Source organism: Anser anser (assembly GCF_964211835.1).
Source record: "Anser anser genome assembly, chromosome: 3".
In the NCBI taxonomy this organism is placed as follows: domain Eukaryota; kingdom Metazoa; phylum Chordata; class Aves; order Anseriformes; family Anatidae; genus Anser; species Anser anser.
In genome coordinates this window covers 102,841,141-102,855,489 of record NC_139722.1, presented here as the reverse complement: position 1 = coordinate 102,855,489, position 14,349 = coordinate 102,841,141, and the positions used below count along the sequence as shown (strand labels likewise).

The following is a 14,349-nucleotide window of genomic DNA, read 5'->3' as shown; positions in this document are numbered from 1 at the left end:
TGTTTGACCTTCACAGGGAGTAAACTTCAGAGAACTGGGAAGAGCAGACTGAAATTTTATCTGACGCATGGCTTTTAAATACAACCAGTTAGCTTGGTCATCTGGAGAGATGAAAGAAAGGCAGGATGTCTTGTTAGATAAGTTCACCTCTTTTCTCTCACCTAATTTTCATCCACATCTAAACCAAACATAGTGGGTGGAATAACACACCAGTGAATGCTGGAAGATACATCTTCTTCTTTTTCTCATGTTCTTCAAAATAAGCTAGTTTTATACTTAAACCTCGGAGTAAAAAGTTTGAGATGTGGCTAAATATTGGCTGCTGTAATAAAAGCTGAGATGACACAACCCTCTGCACTTAGGCAGGCATGCATCAATAAGGAGGCACCATTACTATTACCTTAATGCTGGTACTGTTGTGCTGTAGGGGAATGATTCTTCAGCATGTTTAGCATCTGCTCATCATTTATTTAGTTGTTCCAAGCTGTACATTTCCCTTCAATTACAACTTTTTTTTTCTGTTTTAAAGACTTTGGAATTTATATTCGTTAGAAGGATACTCTAAAGAAGTTTCATTCAGTTTCTTGCAGTGTTTCTGTGTAGTTTTGCTAAATGTAGCCAAAATCCCCAAGGGTTAAGTTATTTTGTATAAAATGAGTTTCCCTTCACGTCCTGTCCTGGACCAGCTCCACCAGATCGTGGTACTTTGACTACTGTGAGGTGCTGACTCCTAGATCTGGTATTCCATCCAGTCTTCCCTCTGGGTGCTTAATGTCACCTTTAGGTGTCACCTTGAGCTCATCTTCATTATAAGGCAACTATCTGTGACTGTGGACATTGATTTTTTTTTGAACTAAAACCTCCAAAGATCACCTGGATATTCCTCAAAGGTGTTTTACAGGACACAGCTTTTTGAGGTTTTGGCTCTAGCACACATATTTCTGGAAGAGGAGGCATGTCTGTACTTGATAATATACAAACACGTTTTGTAATAATTAGTCAACCTGAGCTAAAAGCAATAGTTGGATACGGTGATGATCCTTTGTTTTGCTTCAGCAGTTTCTCTGGCCCCGTGGTGTTTACTTTGCTGCTTCATTCATCGTTCGTTCTTCCTGTGGCACAGAGCAGTTGTTTGGGACTATGGCACCTCTGACTTCTTGTGCACTGCTTTTTGTGGGCTCGGTCTGGTGTTGCTGCTTACCAGCACAGCTAAGGCATAGCTGGTCTTCCTGCATGGAGCAAAGATTCTTGTCCAAACCATTCTAGTCTTTCCTAGTCCCCAGAGAGAAGAGAGTGCTGTTGTTATCGTTCCACTCTTTTCTGTCCCTGTGGAATTTAACGCTTGAGACTGTGTCACTTTACCTTCTCAGTCCCATCTCATCATATTCTTCAAAAAGTTTCCCTCTTGTCTCATGTTCCAGTGTCTCATCCTCTCCTTTTGAGCCTCTCTTTGCACATGTCCTTGTTCCACCTTTGGGAACAACCTTGAGCTCTACTTCTCTCACTTAAGTCTCCTGCTCCCTCTACATTGCCTTTTTTAGTCATGCATTCCTCTGGTGAAAACAGGGCTATCTCATCCCTTCTAATTGTTCCTCATGTGTCATTTCTGGTATGATGCATTCAAGAAGTGGGTTGTCTCTGGCTTACTGGAGGGGAGTTGATGATAACTCACGACATATTTTTAAATATTTTCCCGTGATTCAGAACCACCAAGCTGTTCGCTATGTCAGCCTTTGTAGCCTTATGTTCTTACTTGCTGTTGATACAATCTTTCTCTCCTATTGTTTTTGTATTCAGCAATTACATTTTGGTTTGGGTTCAGGTATGCTCACGCGTTGGCTAGCGCGGTAGCATGCTCATCTTGGGAGACAAGGAGCCTTTGGATGCTGCCTTGCTAAAAATAGAATAAAGATCAGGTAAAGATACCAAAAAGCAATGATGAGTGAATCAGAGAAACAGGACGCTTAACTGCAGACTCATCCTAAGCAATTCGTACCTGAGGGGTGGCTTTGGGAAGTATCTGTGTATTTCTAAAATTCAGTCTGACTTGCATTCCAGCTTGTGGAGCAAAACATTGCTGGTAGTGCTTGTTTTCAGCTCCTGCCCTTCCAGAGCAAGTCCTTACACTGTACTTGATTGAATGTGCCTTTGCCCATTATAGCTTCAGCTGGACTTACCATGTGACAACAGCTGTTTTAGTGCCTTTCTGGCAGTGCTGTCAACATTTTGAGGATCGTAGGGAGATGCTCAATCGTAGGTGTGGCTGGAGTTCTCTTTGTGCTGGCAGATATGTGACTTGCAGTGGAAATGGAACAGAGTACTTGCTTGAGGTGCATTTAAGTCACACAAAGCTGAAACTCTGGTAAGATTCCCTTGAACTTAGTGAGGATAGAACTGGAGAACACTTTAACAGGAGAACTGCTTGAATCTATAAGAAAGATAAATGAACAAGCTTTTTGTCCTCTGATTAAATTAGTAATAGACTTCCTCACACATTCTTTCCTTTTTCTGTCCCCTTCTCTGTCTATATGAGGTTCCAGTCTTTCTCACTCCCTTTATTGCTCTTCATGTGTGCTTTAGCTGATACATAGCTTTGACCAGATGACAGTGTCATTGTGCCAGGTCTCTGTAACATACGCTCCTTCAGAGCTCTGTGCTGCCCTAGCCTGGCTGAGTTTGCTGCTGTCATCCCTGCCTTGTGCCTTGCATGTGTAGTTCTGCTGAGGCCCCTTACCTGCAATGGCCAAGTGAAGTCTTCTTGCTCTGTCAGTGTCACATTTGACTTTGTGTTTGCAGTGGTCTGCTTTGTCTGACACTGTTTGCAGCACTTTTTGCAAGCCTCGTTTCTCTTGATTTGCCTTCCAAGGTGTAATCCCTTAGATGTTGAGTCCCGAGCAGGCACAAGTATTGGGCTTTACAGTCCTGCACGTTCCTTTGGATAGGGATTTGGTCCTCACTTCACTTTTTGAGATGTCATGTAGCTTCTCTGTGAGTACTGGTGAGGGGTAAAGAAAATCATAAACAAATAGCTGCCACTGACTTTGGAGTCTGAGAATGTGATGTGAGTGTGGAGCACTAAGCTGACCAGAATCTGAGCTAGTCTCTTCCTCTTTTTCCTTAGGTTAACTGTAATGGCTTCACGATTGAAGACGAAGAACTCTCTCATTTGGGATCAGCCATATTCCCAGAGTAGGTTGAGTTTAATATTTTTAAAAATAAAAGTAACTTACTTAAAAACAAACAGAAATTCTTATTAATTCTTCTAGATTTGTATTGAAATAAATTTAATCAAACATTTAATATTAATTTACATTTAATATTAATGTGTCCTGTTTGAAGTATGCTAACTAATAAAGTTCAGCTAATGATTTGCAGCAGTTTTGCTTTAAAATCTGGTAAATTGTTAAAATTGCACTTGCAATTTGTTTTGAAGTACTTAAGCTTGGATTGTGAACTATATGCAGGCTGGTAGGAAACAATGGCTTACTTGGCAGATTCTGGACAGGGACATCAAGTAATGATCAAAGCAAAATGAAAAGGATTGCAGGTGACTTGCTCTGTTCACAGCTTTCTGTTTTGGCTGGATATAATCCTTCACCTGGTGTTCTCGGAACAACATCCCTTCTACCTTTGTTCCTTTGCAAACAGTAAATCCCTTTCAGAAATTCTTTCAAGCCTCCTCAGATGTTTTTAAAACTGCCATGCTTTATGTTGCTATGACAGTGGAAAAAATATGTACCAGCTCCTCAGCTTTATAAATAAACTGCAGATGTTAAGCGTTGACTGCAGTTTGTGAACTGGGGAGCACAACTCTCTCTGAGGCTGAGGAACCTTTCTTCTGTTTAAGTCGGTGCTTCCCTCTTAACACTGGAGCAAAGGAGGATGGTTTCTGCCCCTGCTCTTTGCAAACCCCACGCTGAAAGCACCGCCACTCTGCTTATGTCGACTTTCTCGTGAGGCATGGGTTATTAGCAGGTTATCCGTGCCGAAGCAGCCTGAAACTGAGAGGTGCCCAATTAGAGCAGGACCTGATCTGCTGTACACAGGTGGTTGGTAGGTAGTCCTAGCTTCACAGATCGTCCTTCTTTGGGAGGGTCTGTCTGCAGTTCTTATCCCTGAGCTACAGACTGGAAATAGATTCCCCAAATCCTGCCCAGGATCAGAGTCGTGGTGGGGAGAGAAGAATATTAAACCAGGAATTTCTGGAATCATGTCCAACACCTTTGTAAAGGCTCAGCATCTGAGAGCCACATCGTTCCTACTTAGCAGTTATGCCTGTGAGCTAAGAAGACTGAAGACACGATTATTATTTTGGTAGATAGGAAGAGAAATAATTAAAATTAAACATTTTATCTCAAGTAAGCAACAAATTACACTTCCAAGGTTGGTAGCATGGCAGAGTACTTTTCTCTAGCAGACTGAGTTTTTGTGTAACTTGTGTGCTTGCACAACAAACAAACAGACCTCCTCCCTCCCACTTTAAACAAGGAGGTTGGTTCTTTGCACAGAAGCCAGCTAAAATGTTAATGCTGATCTTAAGTTATGATGCAGCAACTGACTTTTGTTTTCCTGTATTGTCCCATTTCTTTTTCATTAAATGGGTTTCTCTTTCTTTCTCCTCTAAGGAAAACAGGTGCCTAAATAGGTTATTGACAGTTACGCTGTGCAAATACCCCATCAGCTGTACTGTAGCACCCTAAGAATGGGAAAATAATAACTCGTCTCGTCCTGCAATAATAAGATCTTAAAATTGTAATGATTCATTAGCATAGCCTTTCTCCATATCATTAGGATAAAAACCAGCACAACAGATTTTCCCAAGGTTACCTTGATGTTAAGTCTCAATAAAAACAGCTTGCAAAGAGAGACTGACTCAGTCTTTCAGACTTGTTTGTTTTGTGAAGTGGTGCTTAACTTTTTGCCTGTTGCTTTTGGTGAGGTGGAAAAAAGGTTTACTTTTCCGCTTTTACAGTGTTGCATTGATGAACCATAGCTGTTGCCCAAACGTGATTGTAACTTACAAAGGGACCTTGGCTGAAGTCAGAGCTGTTAGAGAGATTGAGCCTGGAGAAGAGGTAAGTGCGCTATGTTTGAATGTACTAAGGTACTATGTATGCACGCGTCCTAAAAACAGGATCCATCCTGCTTTTCAGTCTTCATTCCAATTAGATGACAATTTAATAACGAGGGGGAAGGATCTCTTGTTTCTCAGAGAAGCCTAAGATGTTGTTTTAGAAAAGTTGGGTGGCTCTGGAGACCTGAAGTGATTCTAGGAGGCAGTATCCTATTTTGTGCTGAAACCAGGGAAGGGCACTTGCAGCAGTCACTGCGTATGCCAGCCTCTGTCTCAGTTTACCCACCTGTAAAAGGAGGGTTAATTTGCTGATGTTTGGCTGCTGCTTTGAAATTTCAACATCAAAGAAAACTGTTACTGCTGTAATAGTTCCCAGTATAATGATAATGCAATTGAAGCCAGAATAAACAAGGTAAATGGGGACAGATAAGTCCTCTGACTTGGAAATCTCCTGTTTTGTGCATGCTCTCTCCAGCGATACCACCTCAGCAGAGTTTGGTGGTGTAGTCCCAGAAGAACAAGAGTGTGTTTTTAGCTGGAGCACACCTGAACAGTGATGGATAAATAAGACCCTGGTAAACTTTCCCAGTCAAATATTGGGCTTGACAGGGAGTCTTCAGCAGCAGAGCTTCTTTTTGCTTTAATGACAAATAAACGTTAGGTAGAGCTGGGGAGGATACTCGTGCATCCGCATGGGATGAAAATACCAAACGTTCTCTTTGGGGATGGAGTTTGCATAGAATTTCATTGTGTGTCATTCACTAATGTTAACCTAGCAGGCAAGGTTAATCCTGATCAAAATAAGTTCAGAATTGATTTTGATAGCTCTAACCAATTTCTGCAGTGTGTAACAGTAGTTTGCGAGAAGGGTTGGGGGTGGTTGTCCTGGATTGCAGCTGTTCACCCCTATGAGCAAAGCAAGTTTAATTGCTGGAGCCAGGGGTGACTCAGGTGAGCAACTTCTCTGCTGTTAGTACGATTTGACTGTGGTGTTGGCAGTCACTACACGTGCACTGTGGTAATGGACAGGGACTAGTCTCCGTTTTGGAGCTTTCCAGTGGAATCTCAAACGTTTTCAGCAGTTTTGGGGAGTGCTTACTGTGAGAGGTGTAAATGAGCATTTTATCTTGCTTGGCATCTTTTTTTTTTTTTTGGTTGAATTGTGCCTAGAAGCTGCATCAGTTCTACAGGCTTTCATCGCTTTTTAGCAGTTGCTCTTTTGACGTGTAAGAATTTTTTTAAAGTGGACCCGTTATTCTGCCTGGGCTCTGCGCAGTCTTATGGGCTGTGTCTCCATCTTCAGGTTCAACGTAGCCACTGCATCAGGAATTTTTGAAGTGTTTGCTGTAAATGCAGTTCTGCGTTTCTCGTGCTTTGAAAGCAGGGAAGGGAGGAGAGGAGCGTGGGGGAAAATGTGAGATCACACTGAGTAAGATTAGGAACATATGCAATGTGAAATTACACATACATTTTACTTTCAAATAACTGAAAGTGGATAAGTGAAACTAAAACTGCTTCTCGGTCCGCAAAATGATCAACTGCAGCGTGCATATGGCATGTTTCTTGGGGGAGATGTCATTTAAAAACAGCATTGAAGCTAGTTGCAGGGGTTCTTTTCTGAAGGTCGTTGAAATAGAGGAACACTTAAGAATAGTGTATGTGAAGGGCCTTTAAAATGATCAAAAGCAGGTTTTCTTTGCTTTAAAATGTTGCCACTGAAGTAAATCTGATATTCATTCTCCTAGAACTGGAGCACTGGGCCTCTCTTATTTTCAGAGATCTGAAGGTCTTCTCCCAAGTTTCTAAAGCTTCCAGTGGCTGCTGTTGCCCCAATTTTTGTCATTTTTCAGAAGGAAAAATTTGAGACTCTAGCCTCCAAAAAACCAGGCCACTGTAATTTTTTTCTAGGCTGGATACCTGGAATCATTATTTTACTTCTGAAAAGTCGGCGTCTCTTTGTAGTTTGACAGGAGCCTGAGATTTATGGTGTGATAGCTTCCTTATCCACACCTGAATCTTGCTGTTCTGGGTTGAAGCCAGGGTAATATTTGAGGGAAATTCCATAATGAATAGAAAAGGAAACACTTGTCTGTCAGATTGCACTTACAAATGGCAACTCCTGATGCTGCCGAGAGGTTTGGAATGTGAGGGGGAAAAGGCAGGGGAGGTGGCTGCAGGGAGTCACAAGTTGTGTCAGTGTGTGGTTGTCATACTAAGTATGATTTCCACTGAACTGGTAGATATATATATTTATACTGCTTTTCACTGGCTACTGTGTTTTTACCGTCTAGGTTTTTACCAGCTATATTGACCTGCTGTATCCCACCGAAGACAGAAATGAACGGTTAAAAGACTCCTATTTCTTCAGTTGTGATTGCAGGGAGTGCACTACAAAAGAAAAGGTAATAAAATTGGATAAAATGGATGTGAAATATGCTTCTGACTCTCAGGGCACTACCCAGGTCCTTAGATGTAATATGGTTTAATTAAATTTTGGAAAGTAGGGTAGTAGAGAGGGGACATGGTTTGGGTTTTCTGTCTGTAAGACTTTGTGCCACTCGTTATTTCATGATGTGTAAATCATGACACGTCAGGAAATTTCCTGTTAGATGCTTATTTAAAGTCGAGCTACAAAGTGAAGATGAGTATTTTGTTAGAAGTAGATAATTATACGGTGTTGATGCTACCTGGCCAAAAGAATTTAGCTCCGGACTGAGTTTTCTCAGAAAACTACACGTTTTCTCCTTCCTCTTAGGGAACCTTGCTTGGAGCATTTCTGGGCTCCTGTTTGGCACAGAGTCCTGCTGCAGTCCCTGTTTGGGACATCTCAGTCCATTCTAGGTGACATTGTGTGATATTGCTGGGTAATTTGGAGACCCAGCAGCAGCTGCAGAATGGGCTTTCCTGCAGTGGCATCGTGCCATTCTTATCCTGGGTCACAGCCCCTCGTGATGCACAGGCCAGTTCTGTGTTCAGTAGGCATCGCTTGGTGCCCTTCAGGGGACAAAGGCAAACATGCAGACGGTGTTCCTTAAAACTAGGTGTCAGTTACTTAGATTAGGAAAATTGAGCTTCATGCTGCTCATCTGTCATTCCAGTCAAAGTAGGTTGTCGTAATCCCGATCCCTACATTCCAGGTATTTCCCCCCCTTTCACAGAGGTGTCCATTTAAGAGTTGCTTCCCAAAGTGATCAGACAACCATCTCCTTCCACTGAATGCTGTCTTCTTTTGTAACTTTTTTTCCAAATACTGCCCAATATTCTCGTTTGAGGCCATTCTGTTGATACTGTAGTTGTGTTTTTCCCCACAGCTACCTTGATAATTTTGCCACTGAGTTTAATGAAGCCAGGATTTCATCTGTGATTTCTAAGAACTTGCTACTCGTGGAATCACCTATCACTCAGCCTCCTCCAGTTCTGGAAAGAGTTCACTGTAGCCCTCTCAGCTGACAGTTGAAATCATAAAGGATAAAAGAAATCTAGCAAGAGTGTGAGGCTTAAACAGCAAAAGATTGTCTCCAGATTGCAGCTGACTCTTCATGAAGTTGTAAGTTAGATAGAAAGATAAGAGTAAATGGAGCTGTCCAGCAGAAAGCTGGTATATTAACAACAAAATGTGTGGAAATGTGTTTTCATCTGTAGATATGAAGAATGCTTTTCTCTATTTAATATCATGCTATTTTCCACTGGACTATCACATTGTGGAAGGCCTAAGGTACTTGGGCTTTCCTAGCCTTAAAACTAAATTTATTTTAATCCTTAATCTCTTAGAAGCAGTGAAATTTCCTATGCAAAACTGTTTCCATCACAAAATTGAAAAGCTCTTGGATCTTTCAAAAAAGAAAGGGACCTCATGCAAGTAGAGAATGGCAAATGAACTGGAAAGCAGAGCATTCTAGGATTCCCAGCCAAGGCTTTAGAGAAAATTGCAGGTGCATGCTCTACCCTTGTTTTTACATTCTTTGAGGAGCTTAAGTTCCCATCTGTGTCTTTTTATTAATTTTGTGCAGCAGATGCACCTTTATTTGTAGGCCTTGGAACCTGCATTTATGACATCCACTGTGTTTCCTTCAGGATGAAGAGAAACTGAAAATCCGCAAGCTGAATGATCCTCCATCGGCAGAGACAGTGCGGGACATGATCAAATATGCCAGGAATGTGATTGAGGGATTCAGGCGAGCCAAACACTACAAATATATCCTTTGTCTCCCTGGCTTGGTGCGTGACCTAAAAAGCTCACCTGCTGGCTTGCTTCAGGAGTACCTGCAGGAGAAGCGCTGACCTTTAGAAGTTAAACGTGCCTCTGCCCTTTCCGTGTCTGAGGAGTTCTCCCCGCAGGCAAGGGGCAGTTTAATGCTGCAGGTGTGGGACTGTGAGGGCCTGGGTTTGTTCCCGTCTGTGCAGCTGGCAGTTTCTACTGGCGTGCCATACGGCTGTCCTCATAAAACAAGCCAGAGACTAGAACGAGCATGGGGAGGGGGTTGTTAGGACACGGTAATATTGCCTGATATAGAGTGCACGTGAGGCTGCAGGTATTGCTCATGGTCACAAGCCTACCTTTCCTAACTGGTGGGATGCAGACAAAAGTGCAGGATTTGGTGGGCCAGAAGCAGACCGGGCTGTCTGATGCCTGATTCAGTACCTGCTGCATGGGGAATTTCACTCCCCTTCTCTGATGCCATTGGAGAGAAAAGAGGACTTCTCAGAACTGTTCTGAACAAGGTCAAGGCATTTTCTTTTTGGCGCTACCAGGTAGCTGTCTGACCAGAAACAACCTATTCACTGGGTTCCTTGACTTCTTCGTACCTCCTAGTGAATTACTGGAGATTTGTGAGCTGAGCCTAGACAAGATGGGTGCCGTGTTTGAAGACAGTAATGTCTATATGTTACATATGATGTACCAGGCCATGGGTGTCTGTCTCTACATGCAGGACTGGGAAGGTGCGCTGCGTTATGGGCAAAAAATTATCAGACCATACAGGTAAATACGAGGCTCTTTTATTTTTTTTAATGCTCTAATTCTGTAATCTGAATAATTAAGACAAGTTTGGGCAGAGATCTCTTCTCTCAGTGAGAGAATACCTTTTGCATAAACATGCTACCCATGACATCACTTGAAAAAGCGTGTTTAAATTCTGCAGCAGACTTTGGTACAATCAGAATACAGCCTGCAATATATAGTAAAAATATAACTTCAGTCTGAAGTTCTTGATAATATAAGTTTGGCATCATGGGCACTGTGCTAGTTCTGATTAGCTAGATAAATACTGCTGTTTTATTTATTTATGTATTTATTTATTTATTTTTAATATATCCTCCTAATACTTCAGTAAAGCAGAGCTTCGAAACCCATCTGCAGCCTGTATTTTGTGTCGAGGCGTGGAGGCAGAGCCCGGGTGTCACAGTCAGCCCCCGGCCCTCCCTGCAGCAGCACGATGGAAAGCAGGGCCCTGTCCCGGGCTGGGGCCGAGCAGCAGAGGGAGCTGGAGCCGAGCTCAGCTCCTCTGCTCGTGGCTGTGTTGGTGCCCCGACGGCCCTGATCTCGCTGCCCTGGAGCTGCAGGCATGGGAGAAGGGGCAGGCTGGAGCCCTTTGTGGAGCAGGGCAGCGCACAACCTCTGCAGGAAAAAAAATACTTTTTCTGATGAACTTCTGGTGCTTTTACAGCAGTGGTGTTACTCATTAGAGCCAGCCCGTTCGGTGCTGCGTTTGGTCCTGCCGTGCATCTCCCCAGCAGGTCCTCATCTTGGGCCTCGACTTCCCTGCCAGCTGGGGGGGGCGCGAGTCGAGCTCTCCCTCCGGAGCAGCCGCCAGCGTCGAGTCACAGATCACTTGGCAGAGGGCGGCGATACAAAGAACGAGCCAGAGCTTTCTCCCCGGGGACTCGGTGCCATTTATCTTCCCTGGGACTTGCCCAGCTCTGCTGGCCCGGCGCCTGGCATTCCAGGTCAGCTCTGCCGAGCCGCGCTCCGCTAGCTCCGCGCGCCGCCAGCAGCGCTGAACGGTTCGAGCTGCTGGGGACCTCGCTGCCCGCTGGGGACCGACGGCTGTGGAATAAGCAGAGCTGCTTCTGTGGGTGCAGGGTGAAAACCAGGAACAATGCTGTCTTTTTCTGTAGCTGGCTGGATTAAAGCTGGTGGCAGAAAGTCACTGCCATCTGACAGCTGCGGCGGGGCATATGGTAGTTTCGGTTCAGTTCCCCAGTGACAGGCATCCCCGGCCCAGAAACACTTGGCGCTGGCTCCTGGCAGCCGCAGCGCTGGGGCTGAGCAGGGAATGGGCCGGGGCAACGAGAGGCAGGGAGGGGGCTGGGGGAACGCTCCGCCACTGCCAGGTTTGATAAAGTTGACTTTCCTTCTCTCTTGCAGTCAGCATTATCCCGCCTACTCGCTGAACGTGGCCTCCATGTGGCTGAAATTAGGGAGGCTGCACATGGCGCTGGAGAACAGACCGGCTGGGGTTAAGGCCCTGAAGAGGGTATCTCCTGCTTCCTTCGTTAATAACACCAGTTTGGGCATGGAATCGCTGAAACACGATGTGCTGCTCTGACAATCAGCCTGGCCTGGCTGAAAACGCAGCACGTGTTAATCTATTTGCTTGCAGGAATTTTGGCTCAGTTTCGATTTTTCCAAGATTGGATTATGGGCCTGTTCTCTCATACGAGGGACCGTATCTTTTGACAGTGGACTTCCACTGCAGCACTTGGAGGGAGTGTTATCCTAAAACATTTGTTACACATTCTTCTCTGAGCTAGAGCTGTACTAGTGTAAATGAAGCAGAACTCTGGCTTCTCCTGCCTTGCAGGGTACGGACAGGAAGAAATGTTTGGTTCTTATAAAAGGCACACAGTGTTTCATTGATGCCTGCGATTCCTATGTCCAAGTTAAACTAGGCATGCTTTTGGTGGTTGTTTGTTCTGGAACCACTTTATTTTTAAATAGTTGAAGGGAATTCAATGCATATGGTAATGCTGAGATTGGCAAATACAGCATTTGTTTTTTTACATTTTTCTTCACCCCTTTTATTAGCCTGTTCCTTATTCTTTAGGTTTTGGTTCTTTTTTTTTAATTACTGTTAGTCTGTACCATGTTTCTTGACTTTCTTCCCCTATTGCTGTTGGACAGAAGTTTATTTTAGTTTCTTACGTATCAGTGACTACTGTAGCATATAATGGCTTAGTGTGGAATGCCATGGTTTTGGGGCTTTTTTTTTTTTTTCCTTTTTAGATGCTGGCAAGTTTTTAGCCAGCAATAACAAAGCCATACAGCCATGGTGAAAGATACAGTATATATGCTCTAAAATGTAACCATCACCTAGTTTAAAATTAGCAGAGGTTTTTCTTCACTGTGGTGTTCAAGGTTTGACTAAAACTGGGATTTGTGCCACTGGGAACATGGGATGGGAGCGAGGGGAACCGTAGGTAGATGTGTTGGCATAGTTAGCTTCCTAACACAAACATTTTCTAATGACTCATTTCCAAAAGCTGCCTACAGGAACTGCCCAAAGTTATCCCAGCCCCTGATGTTTGGAATTTAGTGGAAAAACAAAACCATTGTTCTTTGTCAGTTTGCAAGCAGCTCATCCAGGAGGCTGTCATTTCTCCTCTTGGGCAGGAGGGGGGATGGAGCCATTTCTCACCGCTGTCGAGGTAGAAACCAAGGCTCCTGTTGTACCGGCTTAACAAGTGTAAGAGGTTAATTCCATAAAAACTTCCTAAGAAGAAAACAACTAAATGTTCTTATTGTTAGGCTCCTGCAGTTCCTTGCTTTATCCTAGCATTGTGGTCTTTGAATATTCTCAGACAGTCTAAATTTACTTTTTTTCCATCCTATCTATTACATTTTATTACATTTGCTCGGGGCCACTGCTGTCCTTTTCTGAAGTGGAAATCTTGCCTCTGCACTCTATCCACTCTGTGGATATTGGCAGGAAGCTGCAAGACAGTGGGTTTGGCTGTCTGAAACGTTCGCTCTTAGCACCGGAGCTGTCTGTAGGTAAAATTGCAAGGAGTCTGGCACAATGGAGCCTGAATCTGAGGAGCTCTTGCTTTCACTTCAGCAGCTGCATAAGCAGATGCTTCCTTCCTAAAACATCGGTGGCCCCCTGGAATCAGTGAAGGGTTTACAGAATCAAGCCTGAAATGCCTTTTTTTTAAAAAAAAAAAAAAAAACAAACAACTTTCTGCAATAGCCCTGCTTGTCAGTCTGACAGCTGAAGGACAAATTGGTAGGAGCCAAGCTCCATCTGACAGTGGTTAAGTGTACTGCCAGAATATTACCCACCCCATGTGCAATTTTCTGTCCTGGAGCTGGTTGCATTCAAAGCAGTTTTGTCAGGAATATCATTTTGAAAGGTGCTTTGGGATCCTTTAAGATGAAAGATGTATTCTATGAATGTAAAAACCTTTATTACTTAGTTTTGAATTTCATTTTATTTCCTACTGGGTTTATGACTACAAGGGGACAAAAAGTAGCTAGAGGTGTCAGACTGTTTCAAACCTCCAAAGAGAGTATTTATAGCCTGGTGTTATATATGAATCAATTGTGTGAATATTTTTTTTCTTTTCATAGGCAATTGCCATCATGGAAGTAGCACACGGGAAAGATCATCCATACATTTCAGAGATCAAAAAGGAATTAGAGGACCACTGAGCCTTTGAATCTATGCAAGCCTTCAAACCTTTATTTAAAAAGCCTTGTTACGGAAACCTTCAGGAGTGCTTTGAAAAGTGATAGAGTATGAACACAGTTCTGTCCTATAATTGGAATGACAAACACACTTAGGGTTTGCAAAATGTTTCTAGCTTCTACAAATCTACAATTGCCTTTTTTTTTTTCTTTTAAAGGAAACAGCCATGGTTTCTTAGTTTCTTAGAGGGTATGCCTCTTCTTAACAGCTCGTGCAAAAATGGCCAATTTTTCTTTATGGATTTTAATGTGCATCTTATTTGTGTAAAATAAATAAAGCGGTCTTGACCCCCTCTTGATTCCACTTGTACACTTACATGAGTGCAACTAGTTTGACACTTACGCTTAAGTTGTTTCACTTTATCTGTCAAGTTAATGAGCAAAATTGGTGTGTTTTTATTGTTGTTGTGGTTTAGTATCCACTTTCTATTTTCACAAATCATTTTTTGCTTGCAGTGGCTTAGCTGAAAGAAAGGAGAAATGGGGCTGGTGAATTCTTCAGCACCTTTCCCTCAGTTAGTTCATCTGCAGGCCCCTCACTGCTCCTGGCAGGTGGGAATTCATTGCTGTAAGGACCTAGAGCTCAGCA

General features: G+C 43.3%; 1 protein-coding gene across 1 annotated transcript in view; it reads left to right on the top strand.

Annotated features, from left to right (window-relative positions):
* Nucleotides 1–14,059, top strand: part of SMYD2 (SET and MYND domain containing 2) — a 28,966-nt gene extending 14,907 nt beyond the window's left edge. Inside the window, 8 exon segments of the mRNA XM_083832016.1 lie at nt 3,122–3,189; nt 4,973–5,075; nt 7,366–7,476; nt 9,149–9,268; nt 9,271–9,278; nt 9,888–10,055; nt 11,442–11,550; nt 13,644–14,059. Coding sequence (XP_083688142.1) covers nt 3,122–3,189; nt 4,973–5,075; nt 7,366–7,476; nt 9,149–9,268; nt 9,271–9,278; nt 9,888–10,055; nt 11,442–11,550; nt 13,644–13,724 — 768 coding nt within the window. The 3' untranslated portion in view covers nt 13,725–14,059.
* The last annotated feature ends 290 nt before the right edge of the window (nt 14,060–14,349 follow it).